Below are 25,392 nucleotides of genomic sequence, written 5' to 3' on the forward strand. Positions count from 1 at the left end.
CAAACAGACTCTAGTGCTAAATATTCAATACCTCCCTGTTTTCCACAGCTCACAGAGAAAAAGTGTCACCCAGTACTTGAATAGCAACAGGAACCACATCTGTTGCAACACTTTGTGCCTTCCTTATTTCTCACAGAGGAAGTATGTGGCCTGTTTGGCAAGTGTCGTTCTACATGATAGGGTGAAGTTCACAACACACTCATTTGGCTGGCTGCTTCTCGACCTGATCAGCTAGACACTGCAGGCAGTATGAAAACTGGATCATGCCTGCTCTTTTCGTGAAGTGTCCTACGACCTGGAATACCATGCACAGCATTTAAAGGTAACTATTGTTTCCATGCTTTCAGGATAGCATTCTCTGCATATTGGGACAGACCTTCCAGGCCTTATTCAAGCCAAAGACAGTAACCAGTGCAGAATTTGGACTTTATATTTAAAGAACCCTCAAAGAGAGAGTTGCAAGAGAGTCGTTAGATCCTCCAGTCCTTTTCCTTGCCATTGTGAGATGAGCAAAAAATTACATATTGCTACTGAAAATCTTAAAATAAAAGGAGATAGCCAGCCAGCCAATGATTAAATAAATGTCCACAAGCGATGGCCTATGAGAAACATCAGATATAACAGCAGGTTCTTTTTTTGTTAGCTCAACTGTCAGGAGTTGGCAATATCTTTCTCTGTGTTTTGCATGGTACTTGGATTTCTCCATGATTGTGTGTTTATACCAATTCATTATTCTGATGTGAGGTTTCCAAGTGCATATTACATCCTGATAGATGCAGGCGCCTAAATTTTGAAAAGTGACAGGAACAAGGGACCCATAGGATGGTAAAATTAGTAAAATGTGTTGTTTCAAATGTGTACGTCAAGGCATGAAGAGTGTTCCGAATAAAAGTGACACGCTGCCCTATGTTTCACAAAGAGGTGTGCGATATAACCACACACTTCCCATGATTAAGTCTTTGCAAATGCAGGGGTTTAACAAGCAATAGATGGACGTAAAACACACAGCATATTATAACGATGACCCTCGCAATTCCTCATTTGAAATGCACTAGTTTATATTCGTTTCTTGGAAAACTGGGATTTCTGGGCAAACTTTGGGCAACAGCTCTTGGGCATTCTGAATATATTTTTGAATAATCCCTTGGACAGCAGACTAATTTCAGAAATGCAATGCTAAATTATGTACCCCAACATGACAGTGTCTTAAAACTTGATCCTGTGTACGAAAGAACTGAATGGTACGTGCAGTTCTGAGCCAAATCTAAGATCCATTTCTATAGAAGCAAATATTTTGGTACAAAATCAGACTCAATAATTTGGGTCCACAGTTTAGGTTGCTAAGACCCAGTCCCTCAATGAAATTGATATGACCTGACTCCTCGGCCTGTAACGAAGCCCTGCTGAAGTCAAAGAGGCTGCTTGGCCCCACATGCAGAGCTCATTGCAGGCCTAGGGTTGTAGCCCTTTAAATATCTGAGTTGTGGATGCAAGCAAGAACAGAGATGCCAAAGCAACCTGAATTGTGGCTATATCAACTTGCACTTACAAAACCATATATCCATGTAAGGGTGGCTGTGGAATTAAGACTGAAAATGAGACGCTTATAGTGTAATTCAAACTCTGTTTAAACCCTGAGTAATTGGTCTTTGTGTGGGGGAAAGCCACCCCTAAACCTGCAGACCAGGAGGCATGAATAATAGCCCCTCTGTGGCTGACATTCCTGTGAGCTGAAGTAAGATTGATACCTGAGTTGGATAATTTTATGAACAGGACAGTACACCAGGGTTACCTTCAATAGCAGGGAACTGAACTTGATGTCTCAGGAGGTCCTCCTAACTAGCAGATCCAACAACTCTACTTCTCTATGCAGGATTTTGGCTCACTGGAGCCATGTAAGCCTAACTTCTATAATCACTCCTTATCCTACAGTCAGTAGGCTCTCTGCACCACCTTTTTTGGGAGCAGCATAGAAACCTGTGAATGTAGTATACGGGGGATACATGCAACCCCTATGTAATTGCTCTGCCAGTGTTCCAAGCTGACACAAGGTTTACATGGTACATAATGCTTTGAGTAGACTCTCCATTCTTGAGTATATTTCATTAAACAATTATCATTTCATAGGCATTTAGTTAGACAGAGTCCACTCATCCATGCTGCTATTCAATTTTCTTTTACTGGTACATATTACAGGCAAAAAAAAAATCATGGAAAATAGGTTTAATTGATTGTATCTTGATGCAATGCACTGTATGTAAGTACATATTGCTGATCTTCACAATCCCCGATTGTAATGAAGAATTATGTATGCCAACCCTCATTTAGATGAATGAAATAGTATGCAAGGCTGCTACTCATACACTCTACACTCTTAGCTTTACTCAAAAATACAGCATAAGCTGTGGTACAACCCAGCAATTTGAAAACACAACTATGTCCCCTCTGAACAATTCCCTATCTGAAAAGCTCCCTTTACATTTTCAAATGCCTGCAAGGAAAGACGAGCTTCGGAACATGCCCCAAAGCGCATGGAAAGTGCCACGACTCTCACTAAGCACCTAATGGCAAACTAGATTGCTGCCAAATGAATTGACTCCCGGAGTGGCTCTTTGCACTTTGGATAAGTGAAGTACGGGAAAGAGTCATGAATTTTCATTCCCTTCTCAAGTTATTTATTTTAAATAACTGTCATTGGTGGCAATGAAACTTAACATGGAAAATGTCACTAAGATATACTTTTAAAAGTAGCCGCGGTGACCTAAAAATAGTTATAATTACACAAATGTACAAAACTTTAGAAAACTAAAAAGTTCTGAGCATAAAGGCTACATTCTACCACCTTTACTCTCACTGAACAGTTACCTGACTATGTGAGTAGCCCCACTGATGTCAGAAGGGCTACCCATGGAATAAGGTGATAACTTGGACATATGGAAAATACTATGTTAAGGCAGGAATAATCAATTGCACAAATACAAAATAAGAAATGACTGCCTTGAAGGAAGTGCTGCCAAAAAGGATCTGGAGGCTATAGTGTACGGGGGACCAAACTTACTAATCCTCTAAACCACATACAACAATTTTCAGAAATTTGAGAGCTCGGATGCATCTTCTTGGGCTTCAGCTACCCATGGGGCTGAAATCCTGAGGCTCCCCTCCTTGCTGGACAGAAACCCCTACCCCATCACTCTACTGCAAGACAGAGGTCCTACATTCCCCACCACTCTGTGCTGTAGGTGGACAATGGGAGATTGTGAGGGCTTTCCAAGTCACATTTTAGCAGTAAAAGCCACAGTCTGGCCACCCTGTCACAAACTAAATGAGCATCAACAATGGACTATTGCTGAAAAAAAAAGTGAACCTCATTCTGCATTAGTGGGACTGTTGTAAGCAAGATGTGAGATGTAATTCTTCTACTCAATTCAGCACTGATAAGGCCTCATATGGAGTAGTGTGTCCAGTTCTGAGCATCACATCTCAGGAAAGATGGGGACACACTGGCTAGAGTCCAGGGGAGAGCAGTAAAAATGATTATAGGTTTTGAAAACATGACCTAGGAAGAAAGATTGAGAAAACTGAGTTTGTTCAATCTGGAGAAGAGAAGACGGAGGGAGGATATAATAATAGTCTTCAACTATGTAAGAGGTTGTTCTGAAGAGCATGGCGATAAATGACCCACTGCGGAGAGGATCTGAAGCAATGGGCTTAAACTGAAGCGAGGGAGATTTAGGTTCGTCATTGGGGGGGGGGGGGAATCTGACTGTATGGGTAGTTAAGCACTGGAACAAACTAACTAGAGAGGCTGTGAAATCTCCAACTTTGGAAGTTTTAAAGAACAGGTTAGATAAACACCTGACGGGGATAGGCTACATCAGGGACAGGAAACAATTTTTGTGTCAGGGGCCACTGACCCCAGAAAAATCGGTCAGGAGGGGGGCAGTGGAGACTGGAGTGCCAATGCAGGCTCCCCAGTGCTGGGGGTGGGGAGGAGCCCTGAGGGCCAGATCCAGGCCAAGCCAGGGACCGCATCTGGTTCCTGGGCCTTAGGTTCCACAACCCTGCTCTACATAATACTTAGTCTTGCCTCAGGAGACTGGACGAGAGGACCCTGCAAGGTCTCTTCCCGTCATTTATTATTTCAACAAATCTAATAAAGATACAGAATCGGCCCATATGCTCTTGGTTTCTATATGCTCTGCTAACATGCACATTACGTTCAAGAAGGTATATTTATAGCTATGCACAAAAGTCTTACATACTGCTCAAGTGAAATATTTTCACCCCAAAATGTGTAAACTGGATCATTCAAGAAGCTTCTGCATATTTTAATACACAGGGTTAACCAGTGCATCTCCCACTAAATGAATGGGAGTCACAAGACCAAAAAGTTTCATATATTTAAAGATTTAGGGGAAAAATATCATAACGTCCTACATGATTTAGGAGGAGGTCTTACTGGGAATTTTTCAGCAGTTTTTGGCTGGAAAATGCTGATTTGTCAAAACTGTGACATTTAGAGGAAATGTATCAAATTTCAATGAAATATTTACTGAGGAGGACTCTCGGGACCAGGATATAAAATAAAGAGAGAGAAAATGGAATTTCTGGTCAAACCGAGAGATGATCTAAATCGAGCCAATCATGAATATGGGCAGCAGCTTGTGGCCCTAAGGAGTCTTTGAAATAAATAAGGTAGATAAAATAGACGAAATCAGCTTTTTCTGCACTGTTCACCGACTCTTCAGTAAATACAGTAAGTGCTGTGCTATAGGATTTAGTTAGGGCCAATGCTGTCAGTTTCTCAGACTAACAGCCGGAAAGAGATAAAAATCATCTGATTTTAGGTGATGGCGTCAGGACATTTTGTTTTGTTGCTATTTGAAACAAGGCATTGCTTAGGTATTCTGACTGTGGAACTAGGCTCTAATGGTGGTTTTATTCTATTCAATTCAAGATAGGCTCCTATTCCAGGGCATCAACTAGCTTGCTATATAGGGTTTAAAAGGAACTTTTCCTATGGACAACAATTTCCATAGTTGCCATCTGAAGTGTTTCATGTATCTTCCTCTGAAGTATTTTGTATGGTCTCCTGTCAAAGTCCAGATGGATCCTGATCTCATCTAGTTTGCTAATTCCTATGCTACCATGGGATCTTCCTGGATTAGAAAAAAATTAAGCCCCCCCCCTTTTTAATTATATATACAGCAAGACCAGAATTGCAACAAAAGGAAGCTGCAAAACAACTCTGCCTATACTTAGCAATAAAACTTCAAAGCCAGGATTGACAAGAGATACATCAATCTAATCCATTTCCTCATCACTTCAGAACTCCAAATGCTGAGAAGTGCATACACCCAAGAAAACACATGAATATATATTCACAGTTTTGCTGTGACTTCCTATTGTGCTAAGGTAGTGGTAATGGAAACTTTTGCTATGTACAGTACTTTTTAGCAACTTCCCTAGTTGCGGTTTTCTGCTATTCCCCTGATAAAAGCAGCAGAGTGGTGAGAGTTCAGCAACTAAGATACTCAAATGCATGTAAAACAGCAGCTTTCAAAAGCCAGCTATATAAAAACCTGAGAGTATTAAATTGGGTCATTTTTATGCATTGGCATAGCAGGTGCTATCCTGAGTCCTTTTTAATATCTCCTTTGTCTTAGTTCTGAAGTGCATTGATGAGAATAAAGAGAGCAATGGGAAATACCATGAAAACGACAAGTGCCTCGGCAGAAATAAACGTGCCACCCCAAACTGGTAAGCATTTTAAAATTTCTTAGAGGAAAAAAGTTACTGCGAGCCCATGGTACATTTATATGTGCATTTTCATTCAGCCCCCTGACATGAGAAAGCACGTGTGAGCGCGCTATGCAAGAACAGTAGTGTGTGGTATAAAGTGTTTACTTTTTAAATTTTTAAAAACAAATTGCTCTCTGGTAGCACTCTGAGATGCGCATCCCACAATTCAGGACATCCTGACCTTACCTATAAACAAGACATTGCACATTTCGGGTGTTTGCTGTGCCTATTTTATAAAACCACTTCCTACTTTTTGCTTTGGTCAGGTTTAATTGGCTTTCATCCTAATCGGCAAATCTTAATAATTCCACACTTGTGTAGATCATTTCAAACATCTGGACCAAAACTATTATGCACCAACTTTCTACGCTGCCAAAAGTTATATGAAACAATGACACATTTCAAGGAGTGTAGCTACCAAAACAGGTGAGATTGGGGAGGGAGTGGGGTGCCAACTCACCTATGTAAACAGAGGGAAAACCATGCATAATGCCTCCCACTGTGTGGCATGTATAGTAAGTCTGGGTGGATGGGGTAAGCGATGCTTAGGGCTGCTATTTTCTCCAGCCAGCAAGCAGGTGTGGAATGGGCAGCGTTCACACGCCAGTCAGCTAGCACAAGGGGGAAGTAAGTTAGCTTTATAAGAGATGCAGAAAATTCCGCGCCCCACAGGTGCAAGAAGAGAGCAGGGGAAGGAACATGACACTAAGTCACAGTTCTTTGCCAGGACTTCTCAGAGGATGGCCCAGCTACGTTCCGGCCCTTCCTTAGGGTAAGGGATCAAGCTGGCAAAGAGGGACAGATGCTCCAGCACTATGTTTAGCATGAGATAAGAACCTGCAAATCTAAATTATTGACATTTTCGGAAGCTGAACAGCTCTCTCAGGGATTGATCATGGCAGAGGGAGTATTTTTCTTAAAGGTGCCCAGGTCAAATCAGTCTAGACTGATAATTACGGAAAGTCGTTACTATTAAAGAACTGGGTCGTGGCCTGTGTGAATTGAGTTGACAGTCTTGGTCCAGTTCTTTGAGGAGGTGTCCAGCTTCCATTAGGTGCCCTTATTGGTTTTCCCAGCAGAAAACAAGAATTTATTGGCTTTGAAAACTGACATCCTTTCTTTCATAGTCATCGTCCCTTCAGGCTGGCATGGGGGGAAGGGGAGACACTGAATGGACAGGGCAGTGAAGTTTGCATTGTTCCTGATCATGCTGTATTTGTTCAGTGGATACACCTAAGACTTTAGGGCTTGATCCAATGCTCACTGAAGTCAACAACACTGACTGAAACAGGCGTTGGACCAGGTCCTTAGTCTCTAGGGGCATGTCTACACTAGGGAGTTATTTTGAAATAACTCCTGAAATAACAATTTCAAAATAGTGCTATTCCACTTAACTCCTGATTGTGACTATTTTGAAATAACAAACCCTTTATTTCGAAACAACGGGCATGGTAGTGCGGACACTTGTCTTATTATTTCGAAATAAGGGGTGTAGACATGCCCTAGGTCCGTCAATCCAGCATCTTTCAGATAATACATTCATGTTGCTAAATACTGAATTTCTCCCTCAGCCTGGAATGGGGTATTTTAATGGAGTCAGGGCTTCACAAGTCGGAATACAATTTTATAACATTTTAAATAATTTGGGAAAAAAAAGTTTCATCCTGGCTCATGCCAATGAGACTCCGGGGATGCTGAAATGGAAGGAGTGATGCAGAAGGATGAAGGAAAGAACACAGAAGAGGAAGGAAAGGCAAAGTGACTTTGTGACTACTTGTTCTGAAGTGAGAACTCTTAGATTGTTTTCTGATCATTACTTTTCCCTCCCATTCAGACCTGCACTGAGGTCATACCCCTCCATTTTCCCTCCGCCTCCAGTTTTAGTGCCGCTCAATGCACAAACCACAGAGGAGCTTGTATTTTAAGCACAGCACCACGCCAGGGATGTTGCGTAAGTGGCACCTCCAGCAGGCACCTCTGAATCACAATTCTTCCCCTGGTTCCCCCAGCCTAGGACTGCGGGATGTTGCCAATTGAGACAGGGAGCAGAGGTATGGGACCCGGGCTCTGCCATCTTCTGCCTCTTCCTGCCACTTACTCCAGGGTGAAAATCAGCTGGTAGGTAGGCAGCCCTGGTGGAGCCTTTGTTAGTCCTCCAAGCTCAGAGCCAGGGGGCCAGGTGAATCTAAGCTCAAGTGGCTAACTCAAGCTCATGCCACAACATCTGCCCAGCTAGTTCTAGTGCACTGTTTTGAACCTGGTGGCTTACTGGCTTGGGAGACTTGCTTCCAGCTACAGTGTAGACAAGTGATTCATCTTTAGCTCCAGGCCTCACCAGACACCAAGGGGATATGGCTATCTAAACCAGGTATTCGGGCATAAATCCTATCGAGTGTGCTCCTGATTCTGTAGAAATAACCATTCTTAGATTTTTACTTTGTAAATAATGGACTCTTTCAATGTAGAGATTACTTCTATAATTTATAAACTGCTAAGGGCAGGGTGGTTTAAAAAAAAACTCTTCAGGCTTTAGTTTGACAGGGTGGGACTGCATCAAATGTCACAGACCCCTTCAGAGCCTAGATTAGGGATAGAAGCAGGGGCTTTATGGTCCCCTTCATAGACTGGATTGGTGTAGAAGCAGCAGCTGTATGGCCCCTCTACTGAAGTACCAGCATTTGAATTTGACACTGGCAAAACTCAGAGTCATTTTGATTTTGCAAAACCCAAACCCAGGAAGACATGAATCCAGATTTCATTTGAAATGAGATTGCCATGTTTGTGAAGTAGGGGGGACAGCTAGGAGAGTTCAGATAAATTAGGTTATTTTGTACCATCTCTAGTGTAAACACAGGCACTTTTAAGGAATGTAGCTAGTGCTCTGATCATGCCTCCCAGTTCAGAGCTAGCAAGCTAGCGTGCAAAACTGAAACAAAAACAGAAGATAAATGTGTACATCAAGTAATTACAGACCCTGCAGCCTAGAGACAAAACACCACATCCACTGATGCATAGCAGAATGCAAGACACTATGTAAGCAAGTGAGAAAGACCGATAAGAACAGTTAGTTTTCCACTACATATCTCAGTATGGAAACTAAACCTTGTAAAAATAGCACCATGATTTTAAAATGTGATGATAAAGTATTTTCATAAAATGTGCCCAGTTTAAGCAAATTCCATTTCATTCAGAGCTGCCACCTCAACCTCTCCTGTCACTTTGCTTTGGTAATTCAGGGAAGCAGCGTAAATTTTTCAGTGTATTCTCTCCATAATATATCTTCTTACATTTATTTCTCTGACATTCCTATAAAGGATTCTGCATGACTGTATATTCATGGTACACCCACCTTTTTAATACTGTACTCAGATGTGGTTGTGCTATCCCCAAAATGATGTATTAGAATTAGAAAAGGTTCAGAAAAGGGCATAAAAATTATTTGGGGCATGGAACCGCTGCCATATGAGGAGAGATTAATAATACTGGGACATTTCAGTTTGGAAAAGAGAGATGACTAATGGGGATATGATTAAGGTCTATAAAAATCATGAATGGTGTGAAGAAAGTAAATAAGGAAGAGTTAATGTACTGCCTCTCATAACTAGAGGTCACCAAATTAAATTAATAGGCAGCAGGTTTAAGACAAAAGGAAGTTTTTTTCCCCACACAACCTACAGTAAACTGGTGGAACTACTTACCAGAGGATGTTGTGAAGGCCAAGACTAACAGGATTCAAAAAAGAATAAGATGATATCATGGAAGAGCTGATAAGTCAAGATGGGGAGGACTGGTGACCCTAGCCTCTGTTTGCCAGAAGTTGGGACAAGGGATGGATCATGTGAGGATTACCTGTTCTTTTCATTGTCTCTGGGGCACCTGGCATTGGTCATTGTTGGAAGACAGGATACTGGGCTAGACGGACAAGTGGTCTGATACAGCATGGCCGTTCTTATGTAGATTGTTTAGTCCAATGTATACTAAGTCAGGTATAGTAAGACTAATGTATAAGGCAGCCTTTCACAGTCATAAGGATTTGTGAACTTCGGTTGCATAACAATATGTTAGGCATACTGCAGTAGGCTAAAAACTGGGAATTGATTCAAGGACATATTCTGGGGAAGCAACCCCATTCAACTCATTGGCACAGGTCCCATTTAAACACACACAATATTTTGCTGATTCAGTCATTCCTCTTTTAGAGCCGGATTCTGCAAGTTACTATGCAGAAGGATTCTGGTGCGGAACCAAAGGTTTTCCTTTAGAAACACTTACTGCTCCTAATTGCATAACAGGGTTACATCCATGCATGAGGGTTTACAGGGCCAAACTCTTGTAAAACAGCAATCTCTCCTTGGCTGAAGTACCCCCTAAATATATCCACTAAACACATCACCGCTCCCCTGCTTACAAGCATCCATCCAAAACTGATGTGGAAATTATTCATTTTTTGTACATTCCTTTTAATCCTCTCACATTTTTTAAATTATTTTTATTCCAACAAGGATTAAGATTAAGAATAGCCTCTCTCTCCTACTTCAAATCCCCCTTCTTCAAAGACCACTGCTTTTGGTTAGCCTTCTGTTTATATTATCATTATTATTTTATATTATTTGTAGTGTTGTATTGCTCAGCATCCCGTTCCAACCCAACTCCCTCCTGGCCTTCATTCATGATGCTGGCCCCAAATTTTAATATACTGTTGGGGGCTAAAAGTGATTCAAAGAGGAATTAGAAAGAATGAGACCTAGCAGGAAGTATGTGCATGTATGTAGGTGTGCGTGCGTGCACGCACACGCACTTACAACTTTCCATCTCCACTCCCACAATGCACTTTGTTTCTTGCAATCCCTTTCTATGTTACACTGAGTGGAGACAGCATGCACCACAGGCCAGGAAACTGGCTCGCTTGTTGTTAAAAAGAGAATATAGTCATAGCACATTATTTGAGAATACATTCAGTAGCAGTAATTTAGGAACACTGGGTTTGAGGAAATCCCCATTACAGCCAATAGGCACAAATTGTCCCTGCCAGGCCCAGCAGAGACTGTTATGACTCAGGCAGGGGTAGGGAGGGACAGGGAGTGTTTGTGCCACCATCACCCCTCGGCAGACATTTTGCTGAAGAGAAATTTTAAGCTACTGCCAGGATTCCAATTAAAGCCACAATATAATGTGTTATGTCATGGCCTCTCTCCCTACTTATTACTATTTTCCTGGCTGGATCTAAGCCCCTCAGTGGATGAAGGGCTTCAGTTACTTTCCACTGCCAAGCAGAATTTTCACCTCTCATGAAACCTGCCCTTGGGGGTATGCCGGAAGAAGCCAACACTTCAATACCCACATCTGCACCGTAGATAGATCTCCACTGAGAGCTTGATCCTGGGAAACAATGAACAGCCTCTCACTAGAAGGTGTAGGAGCCCAGTACTTTTGGATGCAGCCCTCTGAAAACGCAAACATTTGCAGAGAGTAACTTCAGTTCCTGCAGCTTTACTTGCTGTGCAATTCTGGGCTGGTGTTGGATGTTCCTCCCAGACTTCCTACTTTCTGACCTCAGTTCTCAGAAATATGTTTGTACATAAATGAGAAAACCACACAAATTTACTTTTCTTTTTTTAAAACGACAACCTTCCATCACCAAGCCAGCTGCAGTGGGAGGGTAGGAGAGTCATGCAGCCCATTAGTTACCCAGTATAGTAAAAACTATAAATGACATAGGAAGGGAACATTGATTTCCTATTATTTTATGAAAAGTTCCCCCTCTCGCGCTACACTTAAGCAATCTATTTTTGTACCTTTGAAATGAAACTTGCCTTTTTTTCCCTAACATAATGACCTAATTATAAGCATTACTCAAATTGTAATTTATGCCATTCATGCATGGCGGTATTATTCAAATGAGGCCATTTCTTAACATGATGCATATTTATTCATTTTGCTACTTTTAGACTGAGTCTTTTCTGAACACACATAAGGAAGTCAGTCTGCAGAAGCTTTTGGCTAACTAGAAGTAAATAACTTAAAGAGCTAAAAACATACAGGTGCTGATTCAGTTCTTATTTACACTGGTGAACAGTAGGTTTTGGGGGCGACTTTCTGAAGACATCCACCCTACCAATGAATTTTATCATCCTTTTAAAAATGACGTTTTCTTCTTTCCCCTAGCTCAGGAGAGCGATATCCTTGCTGTCCTCTGTGATTACCCCTCCCCGGATATAAGCCAGCCAATATTTCAAATAGGAGAGAAACTACGTGTGCTGTCGGAGTAAGTTGTTCCTTTTAAAATTAGCCCCTGACACCGCTGATGGGAGATAAGGAACAGCTTTTGGTTTCTGCATCGGATGCTAGATGGATGCTGTGGGTTTTCTTCCTACTGAACAGGAGAAAGACCGAGGGCTGTTGCTGCTGGGGAAGCTGCTTGTTCCCCATGAGCAGTTCCAGATTGAGTGCCTCCTTTCAGGCATTCACATAGGGGGCTTGCTTCTACATGTGCTTAATTCCCACAGGTAACTCAGGCCACTCATCACCTGATGGAATTGAGTGCTAAGGCAGGTGCCAAGTCAACATACAGGGCGCAGTTCGGCAACACAGTCTCACCCTGCCACAACATGGGATGACTTGTGTGAGACTGATTCCTCTTTGATTAGGCATTTGAATGCCAAAACAGCTGCAGAATTCGGAAGGGACAAATACTTTATCCTTATCAAAAATTTTCCCCTAGGTTAAGTCTTGGATTTTAGACTCCTGTTTGGAGCCTCAAACAGAGATTACCCAAAACCATGAATTTCAGATTTGGATCCAGAACCTATTCATCACTTTCTCAGAGTAATGAGGACTTGGAAGTCCCATTCTGATCCTTCTCTAGTATATTACAAACATACAGACAGTCCCCCCGCACAAAAACATACAGAGCCAGATCCTCAGCTAGGGTAAACTGAAGCCATTTGCCTTGATGATCCACTATGCCCCTGTTACGGAAGTAGCCGAGTGTCGCAGCTAGAGGAAGTTGTCTGTGGTTCCTTGACACTTGTCCATCTGGTTCTGACAAAAATTAGAGAAGTAACCAGCCTCCTCTAATTTTCATGAGTGGTTCAAAGGACCTTATGACAGTGAAGGATCGGGGTACTGGTGTTCTTTCATCCATTCCCCCTCTGGACCATGCAGTGCCCTGCATGTCTCAGAAAGAGAAGAGCATATCAAGGGCGAGACTGGATGAGCTTCCACCAGCATTCTGATGCTAGAATGTTTCCCTGTGCAAAGGCAATTCTCTGCCTTTGGGTAAAATGGTGCTAAATAGTCTTAGCAGGTTGGAAATTCTAGTCCAAAACAGCTATGATGGTTTAGATCACCTATGGATCATGTCCATATAAATAAAATAAATATTATACATATGCTTTATATATAGTAAAGTCTCATTTTAAATATGGAACTTTGTTTACAAACTAGCTATATGTTAGGGATGTAAAAGTTTAACTAGTTAATGATGCTTATCGGTTTCAGTTAAAGGCACTGCTGGCAGCCTGCAAAATGGGGAGCTTCCAGGGCTGGCAGCCTGTGTGGCTAAGAGCCCTCCTGTTGGGTTTAATCGTGTAACTGATTTAATTTTAATCAGTTACATGGTTACTATTTTTTACATCCCTAATATATGTGGCATATTTTTGTTTGCATGTTTGTCTGTTGTGTAGTGATCAACAAGTGCTGAAGGAAGCATTACATGGAGCTTTCTCTTCCTGTCTTGATTCAACTATTGTGCAGAATAAAACCTTGCAATGTTCTATGCAAATAGGCACAGCTCTTCTAAACACAGGGTTTATTCTCCCCGCTGGAGTATGTGTGGATATTATTGGCAGCTATGTGTACGCATACCCTAACAGGAAGTATAAACTCTCAGGTCATTCAAGAAATATAGGCCTCCGAGAATGAAAAGGAGAGATGCTAGGCTGGCTAGTGACAGAATTGCTACGGCAAAATCAACTCTTTTCTGCTATGCACATTGCTCCTATGTTATTTGTCTAAGCCTTTTATTCAAACAACTAGGTTTGAAATAGAAGTCGATACTCAGGAGAGGCCTTTTTCTGGGCAGGGTTATATATATTTGGGTGGTGAGATTGATTTTTTTTAAATGTATTCTGGATACTGGCTGTATTAAAAATGTTCATTATGGGAAACTTATTTTTGACTACAGAAATCAGTTTCACTACTTACGCAGCAAATGGAAAAAAAATTTCCCGATTAATATTTAGCTTATTCCTGTGGCTAATTTAAACAACAATGTAGCAAAAAGTGAGATTTAGAAGATAAAATAAGGGAAACAATAGAAACTTAGATTTACATGCGGTTTTCTGAATACTCAGATTAGTTAGCAAATATTGCATGTTAGCCCATTTTCCACTTTAACGTGTTTCTAAAATGAAGGCAAGTTTCTCAAACACAGTTGACCATACCCATCTCCTTGCTTTGACAGTGAAGGAGGTTGGTGGAGAGTTCATTCCCTCACTACAGGTCGAGAGAACTACATCCCAGGAAAATGCGTAGCAAAAGTTTACCATGGGTGAGTATGTGTTTTTGCCACAGCATTCTGAAATGACAGGGGCTGTTTCACATGCACTATAGTTTGCAGCAAGTAGTTTTCATCCTTAATTAGGGACCCTATGTACCTATACTATCATAATCCAAATAATATAGTAAAAACCACTAACACCATCACCACCACCAAGCTGCCTGATAAATTTATGTGAGGCAGAGATTGTCTGATTTAAATATCTGATTTCCATTGAACTATAGGGATGTTTCAGTCCAGATCTAAATTTAGCTACTCTTTCACCAAAGCAAATCCTCAGCTCCAAACACCCAGAAACAAACTTCTGATCTACTTCTGGATCCGTGCTGTGTGGTTTAGCTCCATATTTAGTTTTAAGACACTGATAAAAAGATACAACTTACAAGAACTAGGGTGAAATTCACTGCTATGCACTGCTAGTGCTTGGCACTACTTAAGTATCAAGTAAGACATCTCGATTTACTTGAGCAGGTCCCTAAAAGCTGGTCTTTATCCGCACAAGGGTTAATTCTTCCCATGGTGAATAAAACTCAGAGACAAAATCAGAGTTCCTATGAAAAATGGGCCAACTAGAATGAAAGAAGAACATCAGAAGGTTAATGAGATCATTCAAGGACAGACACCTTGCACATTAGAACAGATACTGAAGGTTCAGAGTTTGGCTACTGCCCATAGCCCCTGCTGAGGAAATCCAGTACAATATATGCTCAAATCCATCACTATTCAGCAAAGCATTTCTCTAGTTAACTTTAGGAATGTCCTTAAATTCTATTGCATGTGCTTGAGCTTCCTGCTAATTGTAATAGATACCAGACACAAAGTGGCAGAGAAAATCAGGACACCTGGTTCTATTCCCCCACCAGTAAAGCCCACTGAATTAGACTGGTGTAAAACCAGAATAAACTGAAAGCAGAGTTTATATGGATTGGCATACACAGAATAATTGCACCTTCATCCATGCTAAATTTAGTTCTGGATTGTGACTCACAACAAGAAAAGGTTTAGTTATTTACAATAGTAATTGCCAGTGTCATAAATTAATCAAGTTTGAAGGGTTTTTCCCTTTCTTATAGGGACACCCTTAATAAAATTACTGGCATGAGTGACAAGAGCAAGATTTGCCCCATAATCTGAGGAAATATACATAGGAATAATTAAGAAAGTAACTGCAAGAAGGTTACAGTGTCATTTTTGCAGTCACTTTTCTGGCTAGTCCTGCACCCTCAGGGACACATGTTGCTCTCTAGCTCATCCAAGATGTTTTAGAACTTCTCTTCCTATTGCAGTTGGTTATTTGAAGGTCTGGGAAGAGAAAAAGCAGAAGAACTTCTACAGCTTCCTGACAACAAAGTTGGCTCCTTCATGATCAGAGAGAGTGAAACCAGGAAAGGTGAGAAAACATAATATCTCCTCTCTTTCCCCCAAGCCTCCTTCTCCCCCAGATCTCAGACTGAGGCATATCCTTTCAATGGGACCTTCCATAGCTCTTAATTCGCCATCTTTTTCATTTCACACATCAGTCCAGAATCCTAAACTACATATAATTAAAAAAAAATCACTCATGGCAGCATCTTCAGCAATCTCCCACATAACAAGCAGTGCTGGAAACAGGGCAAACATCGGCTTTGGGGAGTTCCCTAATCACAGGCACATATAAAACATTATTTAAACATTGTTTATCCAGGTGGCAGGACCCCAAATGCCCAAAGATCATGAGGCATTTCAAACAGAGAGGAAGACACAAAGGATGGGTGGAAGGGTCCCACCCTTTCCTCCATCCACAAAGACACACCAAGGTGGTGAGTGGGGTTGGAAAGGAATGTAAAATACATAGAAAGTGACTAAACACATTTTTATTTAGTTGTTTGGTTGTTTTGCTTTACATGCTTGAAATTTTCTTCTGACCACCCTTCCACCACCAGACTCGCTGGTCAGAAAATGGGTTCCTCCTCCCAGGAAAATGTTAACTTTTTAATCAGAAGTACAAACCCTAAAACATTTCAGCCAAAACTTAAACATTGAATTGGGAGGTGCCTCATGGAAGCTGTAATGTGGGTATCTCATCCCCTCACTCTCCTCCACGGTCTTGATCCCCTGGCTAACCTAAACCTCTCATGATGGACAACTGTGGTGTCCCCAACTACAGTATTTTATGGGAATTGTAGTCTGGCTGGGGAGCACAATTTTTCAATTTGCATGTGTGTGTGTGTGTGTGTTTGACAGAACATGGTTATCACAAAGACTGCTCTCTGAGGAAAACTTTTGACAGTAAATTAGGTTTCTGACAAAACAAAGCTCTCTTCGGAAATTTTTATCCAGCCTGAATTTAAATCTCTTTTCTTCCCCTCAGAACATTTCTCAACTTCAGGTATAATGAGCGTACTCTTCCTAACATTTAGTCCCCTCCCTCCTCACTGATAAGTTGGACAGCAGCCTAAAGTGCATTCATTTTACAAACACATGCAACTTTCACACAACTCCCCACCCCAGAGGAAAGGAGGGTGAGCACTTAACTGAGATACCTCGCACATTTTTAATTTTTCAAAGTTCAGGGTGATGGGCACAGCATAAGAACAGGAACAGAGTACACCCCCTCTGGCCTATTCATGAATGGCATGAATAGGTTTCAAAAGGAGCATCCTCAGCAGCATTCCCTGTAAGCTGTGTGCTTGTGCAATTGCTCAGGAGAGAGTCAAATGCTGCCCATCTGATTTGCTAGGTTTGTTTCTCCTGGTGATGCACATTCACACATGCCTCAGTGCACATAACAAAATGTATTCTGCGCATCGATGGAAACATTCCACAGATGGATGAAAAAGAAGGAACACTGGTCCATAACAGTCCTCCTGCCCACATGGTTCCAATATTGGGCTTCCAGAAAAATGCAGGGTGAAGAATTAAATAAGAAAAAAACCGAGAGCTCTATGGATGAGAGCATGGGGTAGAAATTAAATAAAAACAGGTGGGGACTTTCAAAAGTTCCTTAGGCATCTAAGTTCTTAGCATGAAGATTATGCTTGCTTCATGAAGCATAAAGGAAAAGTTGTTGGTGTTTTAGATAGTCTAAATCCCTGATGGCGAGCTTATTACCACAAACCCTCTTCTCCATCTATCTATATTTGAGATCTCTACATAAGGAAGATCATTTAGCTTTTTCAGGTTCTCTGCAGACACACCTGTTAGCATGGCACCACATTTCAAAGCTGGTCTGACTGTAGTCAGCAGCCACAAAAGTCTGGGAAATGCACTTGTTTTCCTAGGATTGCAACCACTTGAAATAATTTAATTCTCCTGTTTCTCCAGGATTATATTCATTGTCAGTCCGGCACAGGCAAGTGAAACATTACAGGATTTTCCGCTTGCCGAATAACTGGTATTACATCTCTCCACGGCAAACCTTTCAGTGCCTTGAGGACCTTGTGAATCACTATTCAGGTAAGTCCCTTGAGATGCTGTGTAACTGCAGGAACGCAGTAAGTGTCACAAGCAATTGTAAGACATTGTGCAGTGTCTGGCACAATGCGTCCCGACAGACATGATTAGGGATCTTAGGGGCTACTGTACAGCAAAATCATAAGAGATAAATTTGGCTTCTGCCCAGTTTATTTATTTACTTAGTTTTCTCCTCAGTTCGTGTGTCTCTCTTTCCTCCACTATTAATCCAACAGAAAGACAGACAACAGCTCAGCTGAGTACAGGCAATATGGGAAGACAAAGCCATGTTAAATGAAACCAGAATTGGATGTGGTTACAGCTAACATTGTTCACAACAGCATTCCCTCCCCCCCACCCCGGAATGACGTGTCCACTGCATTAGCTTGTTTACACCTACCACACTACACAACCTTGTTTGTATCAAGGCATACTGGGAAAATTAGTCAGTTACTCTTTTATTGCTTTAGCTGTTTATAGTTCTGGATTTATATTAGTATAACTCATAGTAAATATGACCTAAGAGCTCAAAGTTGGCATAATCATTAGGAATTCAAATCTGATCTCAGTTAGACTGATGTCATTCCAGAAAAACTACATTGGCTTCAACTGAGTTACTCTAGATTTATATCCGTGCAACTCAGATCAGAAATTAGCCTTATATCAAATACCACAGTTAACAAAGTACTACAATGACATCATATGAAAACCAGAAAGATTTAAAATGAAAGAGGAAGGAGGATTGGGATAAACTAATCACACTGTACTTGTGAAGAATAAATGATTCTAGTATTTCAATTAATAGCAATGAAATCATTTAAAAGGTGTGAAGCCACAATATTTGCATAATGCTGGGCAAATTGAAATACTGGATGTAGGCCAAAAAGCCTCCTTTTAAGTAACGAAGGACAATATAGTGTTTAGAGACTTGTGTGTTGATACAGTAATGTGATAAAAGGAGGGGTTTTTAGACCAGTTCATGGAAAGAAGTGCAGTAAGAAACTGGACAGGACACTAATTTATTTTCTGAAATACTTTAGTTAGTTGATTTTTCTCTTAAAAAAAGCATTTATGTGAAGGAAGGACATGAGAATCTGAAACTATTACCCACAACATCTGGGTGAATTGATCAACATTTTGTCTCTGACTTTCCCCTCTCTGAGAATATGCACAATTCATAATGAAATCAGTGGATGAAAAAAAAAAAAAAAAACCCAACCACAGCATTTACTAGTTATATGGTGCTGTTCATTTGCACAGGTTAGAGTAGTCAAGGGACAGTTCTACTTCGTGCACCGAAATACTTTACAAGGATTCACAATGGTGAACGTGCACTGATTGGCTACATTACACAGGATAGACCTGATTGCCTGCTGTTTTGTCTCTTGTATAGTCCTGTACAGCAATGCAGAGTGAGAGCAGAGTACAGGGAAGCACTACCCAATCGGAACAGTGGCATTTTACACCCATTTGTGCCCTGTCGTTACCACACTGGCGCAGGACCAGGCAGACTAAGGTTAAAATCCCTGCTCTACCACTATCTTTCTGTGTGACCTCAAGTCAGTCAGTCTCTCCACACCTCAGTTTCCCTCCTACAAAAGGGGGATCCTAACAAAAACACCTATAAGCCATAATGCACTCAATAATTCAACAGGGTCTCAATGACTATCTTAGTGGAGAAACCACTGGCACTAGAAAAGGGGAAGCTATCGCACAATGTTGCAGAACTTATCCTGTATTCGTTTCTTCATTCAGAGGTATCTGATGGGCTGTGCTGTGTACTTACAACACCCTGTCTCACTCAGTGCATTGATAACAATGCAGTGAGGAACCAAGAACCACCCGTGGTGATGAGGAACAAAAACTTCAACTGGAAAAACATTCACAGGTACTACGTCTTCCATGCAGCATCAGTGTCTACATGGTTATTTACAGCATGTTAAATATATACTTTCAAATACAGAAAATAGCAAGTAGCCACTATTCTCTTCTGCTGAAGTCAATATTAAGGCTTAAGGCTGAAATGTCCTTTAACCACCAAGAGCATTGTAACATCCCAATCTAAGTGTTCAGTGATGCAAATTTTGGTGCATTTAACTACCTCCACAGGTTCTTACTGGCAGATATAGTGCTGCTCTGGGTAACATTGTTGACAATGAACTCTGCCAAGAATACTCTCTCCCAATAGTGACATGATAACGCAGTTTACACCCGTTGAGAATCTAGCCTACTATAACTAAGATTGAAACCATGTACATTGAACAAACTTCAGTTTGCCCACATTGCAGCAAAAAAGGTCAGCAGCCCAATTGAAAGTCTTTGTCATGATATTCGAAGCCCTCCATGGGACTTCATAGAGTCATAGGACTGGAAAGAACCTTGTGAGGTCAAGGCCAGTCCCCTGCCCTCATGGCAGGACCAAGCACAAACCTTGGTGAAAAATGAAATAAAGAAGTCATTAAGCACCTTTGTTATGTCCACATTTTCTGGTATCAGTTTCCCCCTCATTGGGTAATGGGCCTTCTCTGTTCTTAGTCTTCCTCTTGATTCTAAGGTATTTGTAGAATATTTTCTTGTTACCCTTTCTTTCTCTAGTTTAATCTTGTTTTGTTCCTTGGTTCCTAATTTTGCCCCTACATACTTGTGTTATATGTTTATGCTAATCCTTTGCAATTTGACCTAGTTTCCACTTTTTGTAGGACTATTTTTAGATCATTCATGTTCTCTTAGTTAAGATATGGTGATCTCTTGCCATACTGCTTATCTTTCCTAAGCAGTGGAACTGATTGCTCTTGGGCCTGTAATAATATCTCTTTGAAAAACTGCCAACTCTCTTCAGTTGTCTTTCTTCTTAGATTGCTTCCAATGGGATCTTATCTACCAACTCCATACATCTGCAAAAGTCTGCCTTCTTGAAATCTATTGTCTTTATTGTGCTGTTCTCCCTTCTACCATTCCTTAGAATCATAAACTCTATGGCTACGTCTAGATTGCATCCCTTTTTCATATAATAAGGGATAAGGGATCTTTCGGAAAAGGCTTTATTTTCCAAAAGATCCGTGTCTAGACTGGCGCTTTTTTCTGGCAAAGCCCCATGCTGAAAAAAAAGCAGCAGCCATTTTTATGCTAATGAAGCGGGGGAGATTTAAATCCCCGCTTCATTAGCAATTGCGATACGTCTAATTTGCATCCCTTTTACGAAAAAGGGATGCAATCTAGACGTAGCCTATGATTTCATGATCACTTTCATCCAAGCTACCTTCCACTTACAAATTCTCAATCAGTTCTTCCCTGTTTGTCAAAATCAAATCTAGAATAGCCTCTCCCCTGTAGTCTTCTGTGGAATAAAAATACTGTCCCCAATACATGTCAATGGATTGATGGGTAATTTGTGGTAGCATGAGTGGAACTGGAGAAAGATGACAGAACTCAGGAAGGAGATAGTTTGGCATCGCATCAGAGGTTCTGGTAGGGGTGATCAGAAAGAAAATGAGACTTTATGTGTAGAGACATGCTCTGCAGAGATCTTTTTTCTGCAACGGAGCTGCTTGTAGTCAGATCTAACTTTCTGAGAGATCACTTTTTCCTCCACAACTAGATCCTACCAAGACAGTTACCTTCCCCCTGCCCTTTGATGCCATCAACCAGTGTGGGAGGGGGCTCATAAGAGCATGGATCTGGGCTTGGAGAGAGGAAGCTCCTCCTACCAGAAATAACAATGACTGCACAATTTCAGAAATACATGCTCAGCTCGTTTCTGCAATGTAGCCTTCTCTCAGTAAGCTATACAGCCCCCTCCTCTCCTCAAAACAACCTTCTTCACTTGCACACAGACAAAACCCGGACACTACTGTATCTTCTTCCTAAGCTGGGAAGAAAGACAGATGCTCATCCTCTCCCCCCTTTCCCCCTCCCTGGGTTTTAAGTACATCAAAGTTGCTCAGATATTATTGTAGTGATGGAAATTTAAGGAAACAGATGAGACGTGCAGAACTAATCGCAATCAGTTATGAGTCAGCAGTTGTTTCTTTTATGCAACAATTTAGCGCTAACAAACTAGTCACGTCCAGTGTACCTATCTGAAACATTAAGCAACTTTTTTTTTTTTTTTTTAAAGGCTGCAGATAAGTAATGAAGATCCTGAAGACACGCTGGCCATGGAGGATTCCTGTCTCAGCTACGGCCTCAGGGAAAGTATTGCCTCTTACATCTCCCTAGCAGGGGAAGACAACTCGTCTTTTCTGAGCAGCAGAAAGAAAAAAAGCCAGTCTCTCATATACACTGGAAGCAAACGCAAAAGTACACTCCATTTGCCAGCTCCATATTATGAAGACTGAACTTGAGACAGATGCAGTCTACAGAAAAAGAACCGTGATGTCAGAGCGAATCGTAATCATCAGGCAGTTTTACCACAGCTGAAAGACACAAGCATACTAGCTAGTGATCAAAGAGGAGATTGAAGGAAACGAAGGCTAAATTAATGCTGGTTTTGTCTTTTTCTGTATTTTGAATGTTAACCAGAAACTTTTTAAAAATACCAGCTCAGCCACCATATACGTAAATAACACACTGCACCTTTAATTTGCTCAGGCACAGGTTATAATTTAAGTTGAGAGAGGAACTCTAACAAATGACAAAGTGAACCAAACGAGTACTCAATAAAAGGTGAAATCACTGCTGGAGTAAGGTTTAGGTACCACTTAAGACTCACTTGAGTCTTCATACTATATTGACACCATCCACACAGTGATATTACAAAAGGACGGGTTTGCATTCCTTTTTCTGCATCAATAGAAGATTCTCAGCAATAAGACTATTCTCTTCCAGAGGCAAGTTATTTCTATCTCCGCTGCAGAGATATGGGGAACTGCTTGACACCTCAAAGACAATTAAAACCCAGCTGGTCTCTAACTTCCAAGAACTGCTTTGGTGACACTGAATCTAGACTGAATTTCACCTTCTTGGGGGAAAACACAAAACCAACCTGTTCTCTTCGCAGTGGTTTAACCCAGCTGTTGGCAATGGCAATTGAAATCAAAAGACAGAATAATCTTGGAGTTGGTTCTTTTGCATGAGCTAAATGACTTCAAGGTGGGTACATGGGTATAATAGAGTATAATTCAGCTGCTCAGGCCCAATCTAGTAATATTCACCAGGAAGCAAAGGTGTCCAAGTGAAATTTAAAATATGCTCAAATTAGATCCTACAGCCATAGTGAGTTGCAGTATATCTGAAATCTGTGCAAGTGCTCAGATTTCATCTTAATTTCTTGAAGGCTGCATATATTTATGTAAAATATTTATATTAATAGCTTTTTTATCTAAACTATATAACAGTTCAGCAGCCACAGGTAAATAGATTTTTTTTTCTGAACAACTTTCTGAAAAGATACATAAAATAGCAATCAGAGGAGGGGCTCTCAAACTTTTTACCTGCATGATTCCATTGTCACAAAGTATTTCCCCCGAGGACCCCAAAGATCATGGAAGGCGTACATTTTCAAGAGCAAACTGTATGACCGTGCACTCCTCACATGTGAGGTCATACCACAGAGAAGATACCATTTTGTCCTATAAAACTGCATCCTTCATACAGTGACCTCAAATGTATGGAGCTTGCGACGTCACTCTGTATGGAGGATGACACTTTGTTGAGCAAAATTATTCTCCATGTATTGTGACCTCACACACACAATACATGTGAGGTCCTGATATGTGGATTAAAATGGAGTCTTCCAAATGGTAGGGATTGCCACCACCTAATTGAATGATGGTACAACCCCATTTGGGGACACAATCACAGTTTGGGGACAGATGCAATCAACTATTACCTAAAGCCATCAAGTGAGCAACAGACTGACCCATCATGTACTACATTGTCTTCTGATCCATTTGTGTGTATTTTTTAGGTCTGTAAATGAGATCACAATTTGACCCTGTGAACCCTGATTCTCTAGTGCCTCCAGCTTCAAATAATCATTTACACATGTAAGAATAAAACTGCACCATCCATGTATATGACTTGAGAATGTTGACTTTAATATAGTCACTCTACACTTGTCTAAATGACTAACCAAAGTAGGGAGCGCTGGAGAATTGGGTCCTTTATTAAGATCTTCTGTACTTGCCTCTTAACACAATCTGTGTATGTCTGTACTTTTAGATCTTATAACAGATCATCTACTTTTGTGATAAAAGTTCACAATGATTTGTGTAAAACAGTCCATAGTTTCATTAAAAACATTTGGGAACATTAGAACATGAATGTAATTTACTTGCAAACAGGACTACCACAACACAAAATGAGCTCAGGAACTCTAGATGTTTGTACACTCTAATATATTGCTACTGTTCATTGTTAATGTTACTAAAGGGACTGGCTCTTAACCAGTGAAATAATTATGAGAAGCATTACCATTTTCTAAATCACGTCTTTGTATTTATTCCTCATTAAAACAAAATGTATTTGCTATTTAGCTTGGTGTTAAGTTTGTTGTCTATGGTAGATTGATCATTAGCATGAAGGTAATACTACAACACACTCAGGGCTCGTCTACATTGGCCCCTTTTCCGGAAGGGGCATGCTAATTTTTCAGATCGTAATAGGGAAATCCGCGGGGGATTTAAATATCCCCCGCGGCATTTAAATAAAAATGTCCACCGCTTTTTTCCGGCTTTTAGAAAAGCCGGAAAAGAGCGTCTACACTGGCCCCGATCCGGCCCGATCCTCCGGAAAAAAGCCCTTTTCCAGAGGATCTCTTATTCCTACTTTGAAGTGGCTTCCTACTTTGAAGTAGGAATAAGAGATCCTCCGGAAAAGGGCTTTTTTCCGGAGGATCGGGCCGGATCGGGGCCAGTGTAGACGCTCTTTTCCGGCTTTTCTAAAAGCCGGAAAAAAGCGGCGGACATTTTTATTTAAATGCCGCGGGGGATATTTAAATCCCCCGCGGATTTCCCAATTACGATCTGAAAAATTAGCATGCCCCTTCCGGAAAAGGGGCCAATGTAGACGTAGCCTCAGGTTACTAGCATACACCTCTCTGTGTATGAATATTGCAGAAAATTATTTACAGTAGAGTAGCGAGCTGTCAAACTCATTCTAATGAGAGGGACAAATTAAGTTTTTAATTTAGGTGGTACAATGAAGTTAGGATCACATTCCACCTTCCATCCACAGCAGAGCTCTCACCGGATAACAGTCAGGGTTTTGCATAAAGACAGAGGATAAGTTAGACCACAACTCCACTTCCACACTGAAGATTAATCTTCTGGCATTTGATGTAGAGGGTGTAGTTAAAGCCCACTAAACTGAACACTGAGGGCAGCTCTGGTACACCTCCCCAGGTGCAAGGAGTAAGAGAAGCCAACAGGAATGTTTGCTCCCCTCGGCCCTCGACTGTGAAGATGGTGTCAAGCTCAGCTTAAGGTAAGCCAACTCCAACTATGCATTTTACATAGGTAGAGTTGCATACCTTAACATGACATTCCAGATCTAGCGTAGACCTGGCCTTACCATTTTAGTTAGACCTTATGTAAAACTTTCAAAAGTAGCTAAGTTACTGTGTAGCGTAAGTCTCAGTTCCAAAGTGACTTCAGTGC

General features: G+C 41.1%; 2 protein-coding genes across 4 annotated transcripts in view; one reads left to right on the top strand and one right to left on the bottom strand.

Annotated features, from left to right (window-relative positions):
• TG (thyroglobulin) overlaps positions 1–25,392 on the bottom strand; it is a 191,930-nt gene that overhangs the window by 41,664 nt on the left and 124,874 nt on the right. The gene's annotated exons all lie outside the window — the stretch shown is intronic.
• On the top strand, positions 165–24,389 carry SLA (Src like adaptor). 2 transcript variants are annotated; one of them, XM_006123538.5, is made up of 8 exons: positions 165–322; positions 5,667–5,760; positions 11,968–12,067; positions 14,267–14,353; positions 15,649–15,752; positions 17,666–17,797; positions 19,550–19,682; positions 21,912–24,389. In XM_006123538.5, the coding sequence occupies exons 2-8, from the start codon at positions 5,682–5,684 to the stop codon at positions 22,129–22,131; spliced, it is 855 nt and encodes a 284-aa protein (XP_006123600.1). In that variant the 5' UTR covers positions 165–322; positions 5,667–5,681; the 3' UTR covers positions 22,132–24,389. The 2 variants fall into 2 exon arrangements, with proteins under 2 accessions (XP_006123600.1, XP_025040696.1); XM_025184911.3 differs by lacking the exons at positions 165–322; positions 11,968–12,067.

This window comes from Pelodiscus sinensis, chromosome 2 (genome assembly GCF_052426305.1).
Source record: "Pelodiscus sinensis isolate ZL-2025 chromosome 2, ASM5242630v1, whole genome shotgun sequence".
NCBI lineage: Eukaryota > Metazoa > Chordata > Testudines > Trionychidae > Pelodiscus > Pelodiscus sinensis.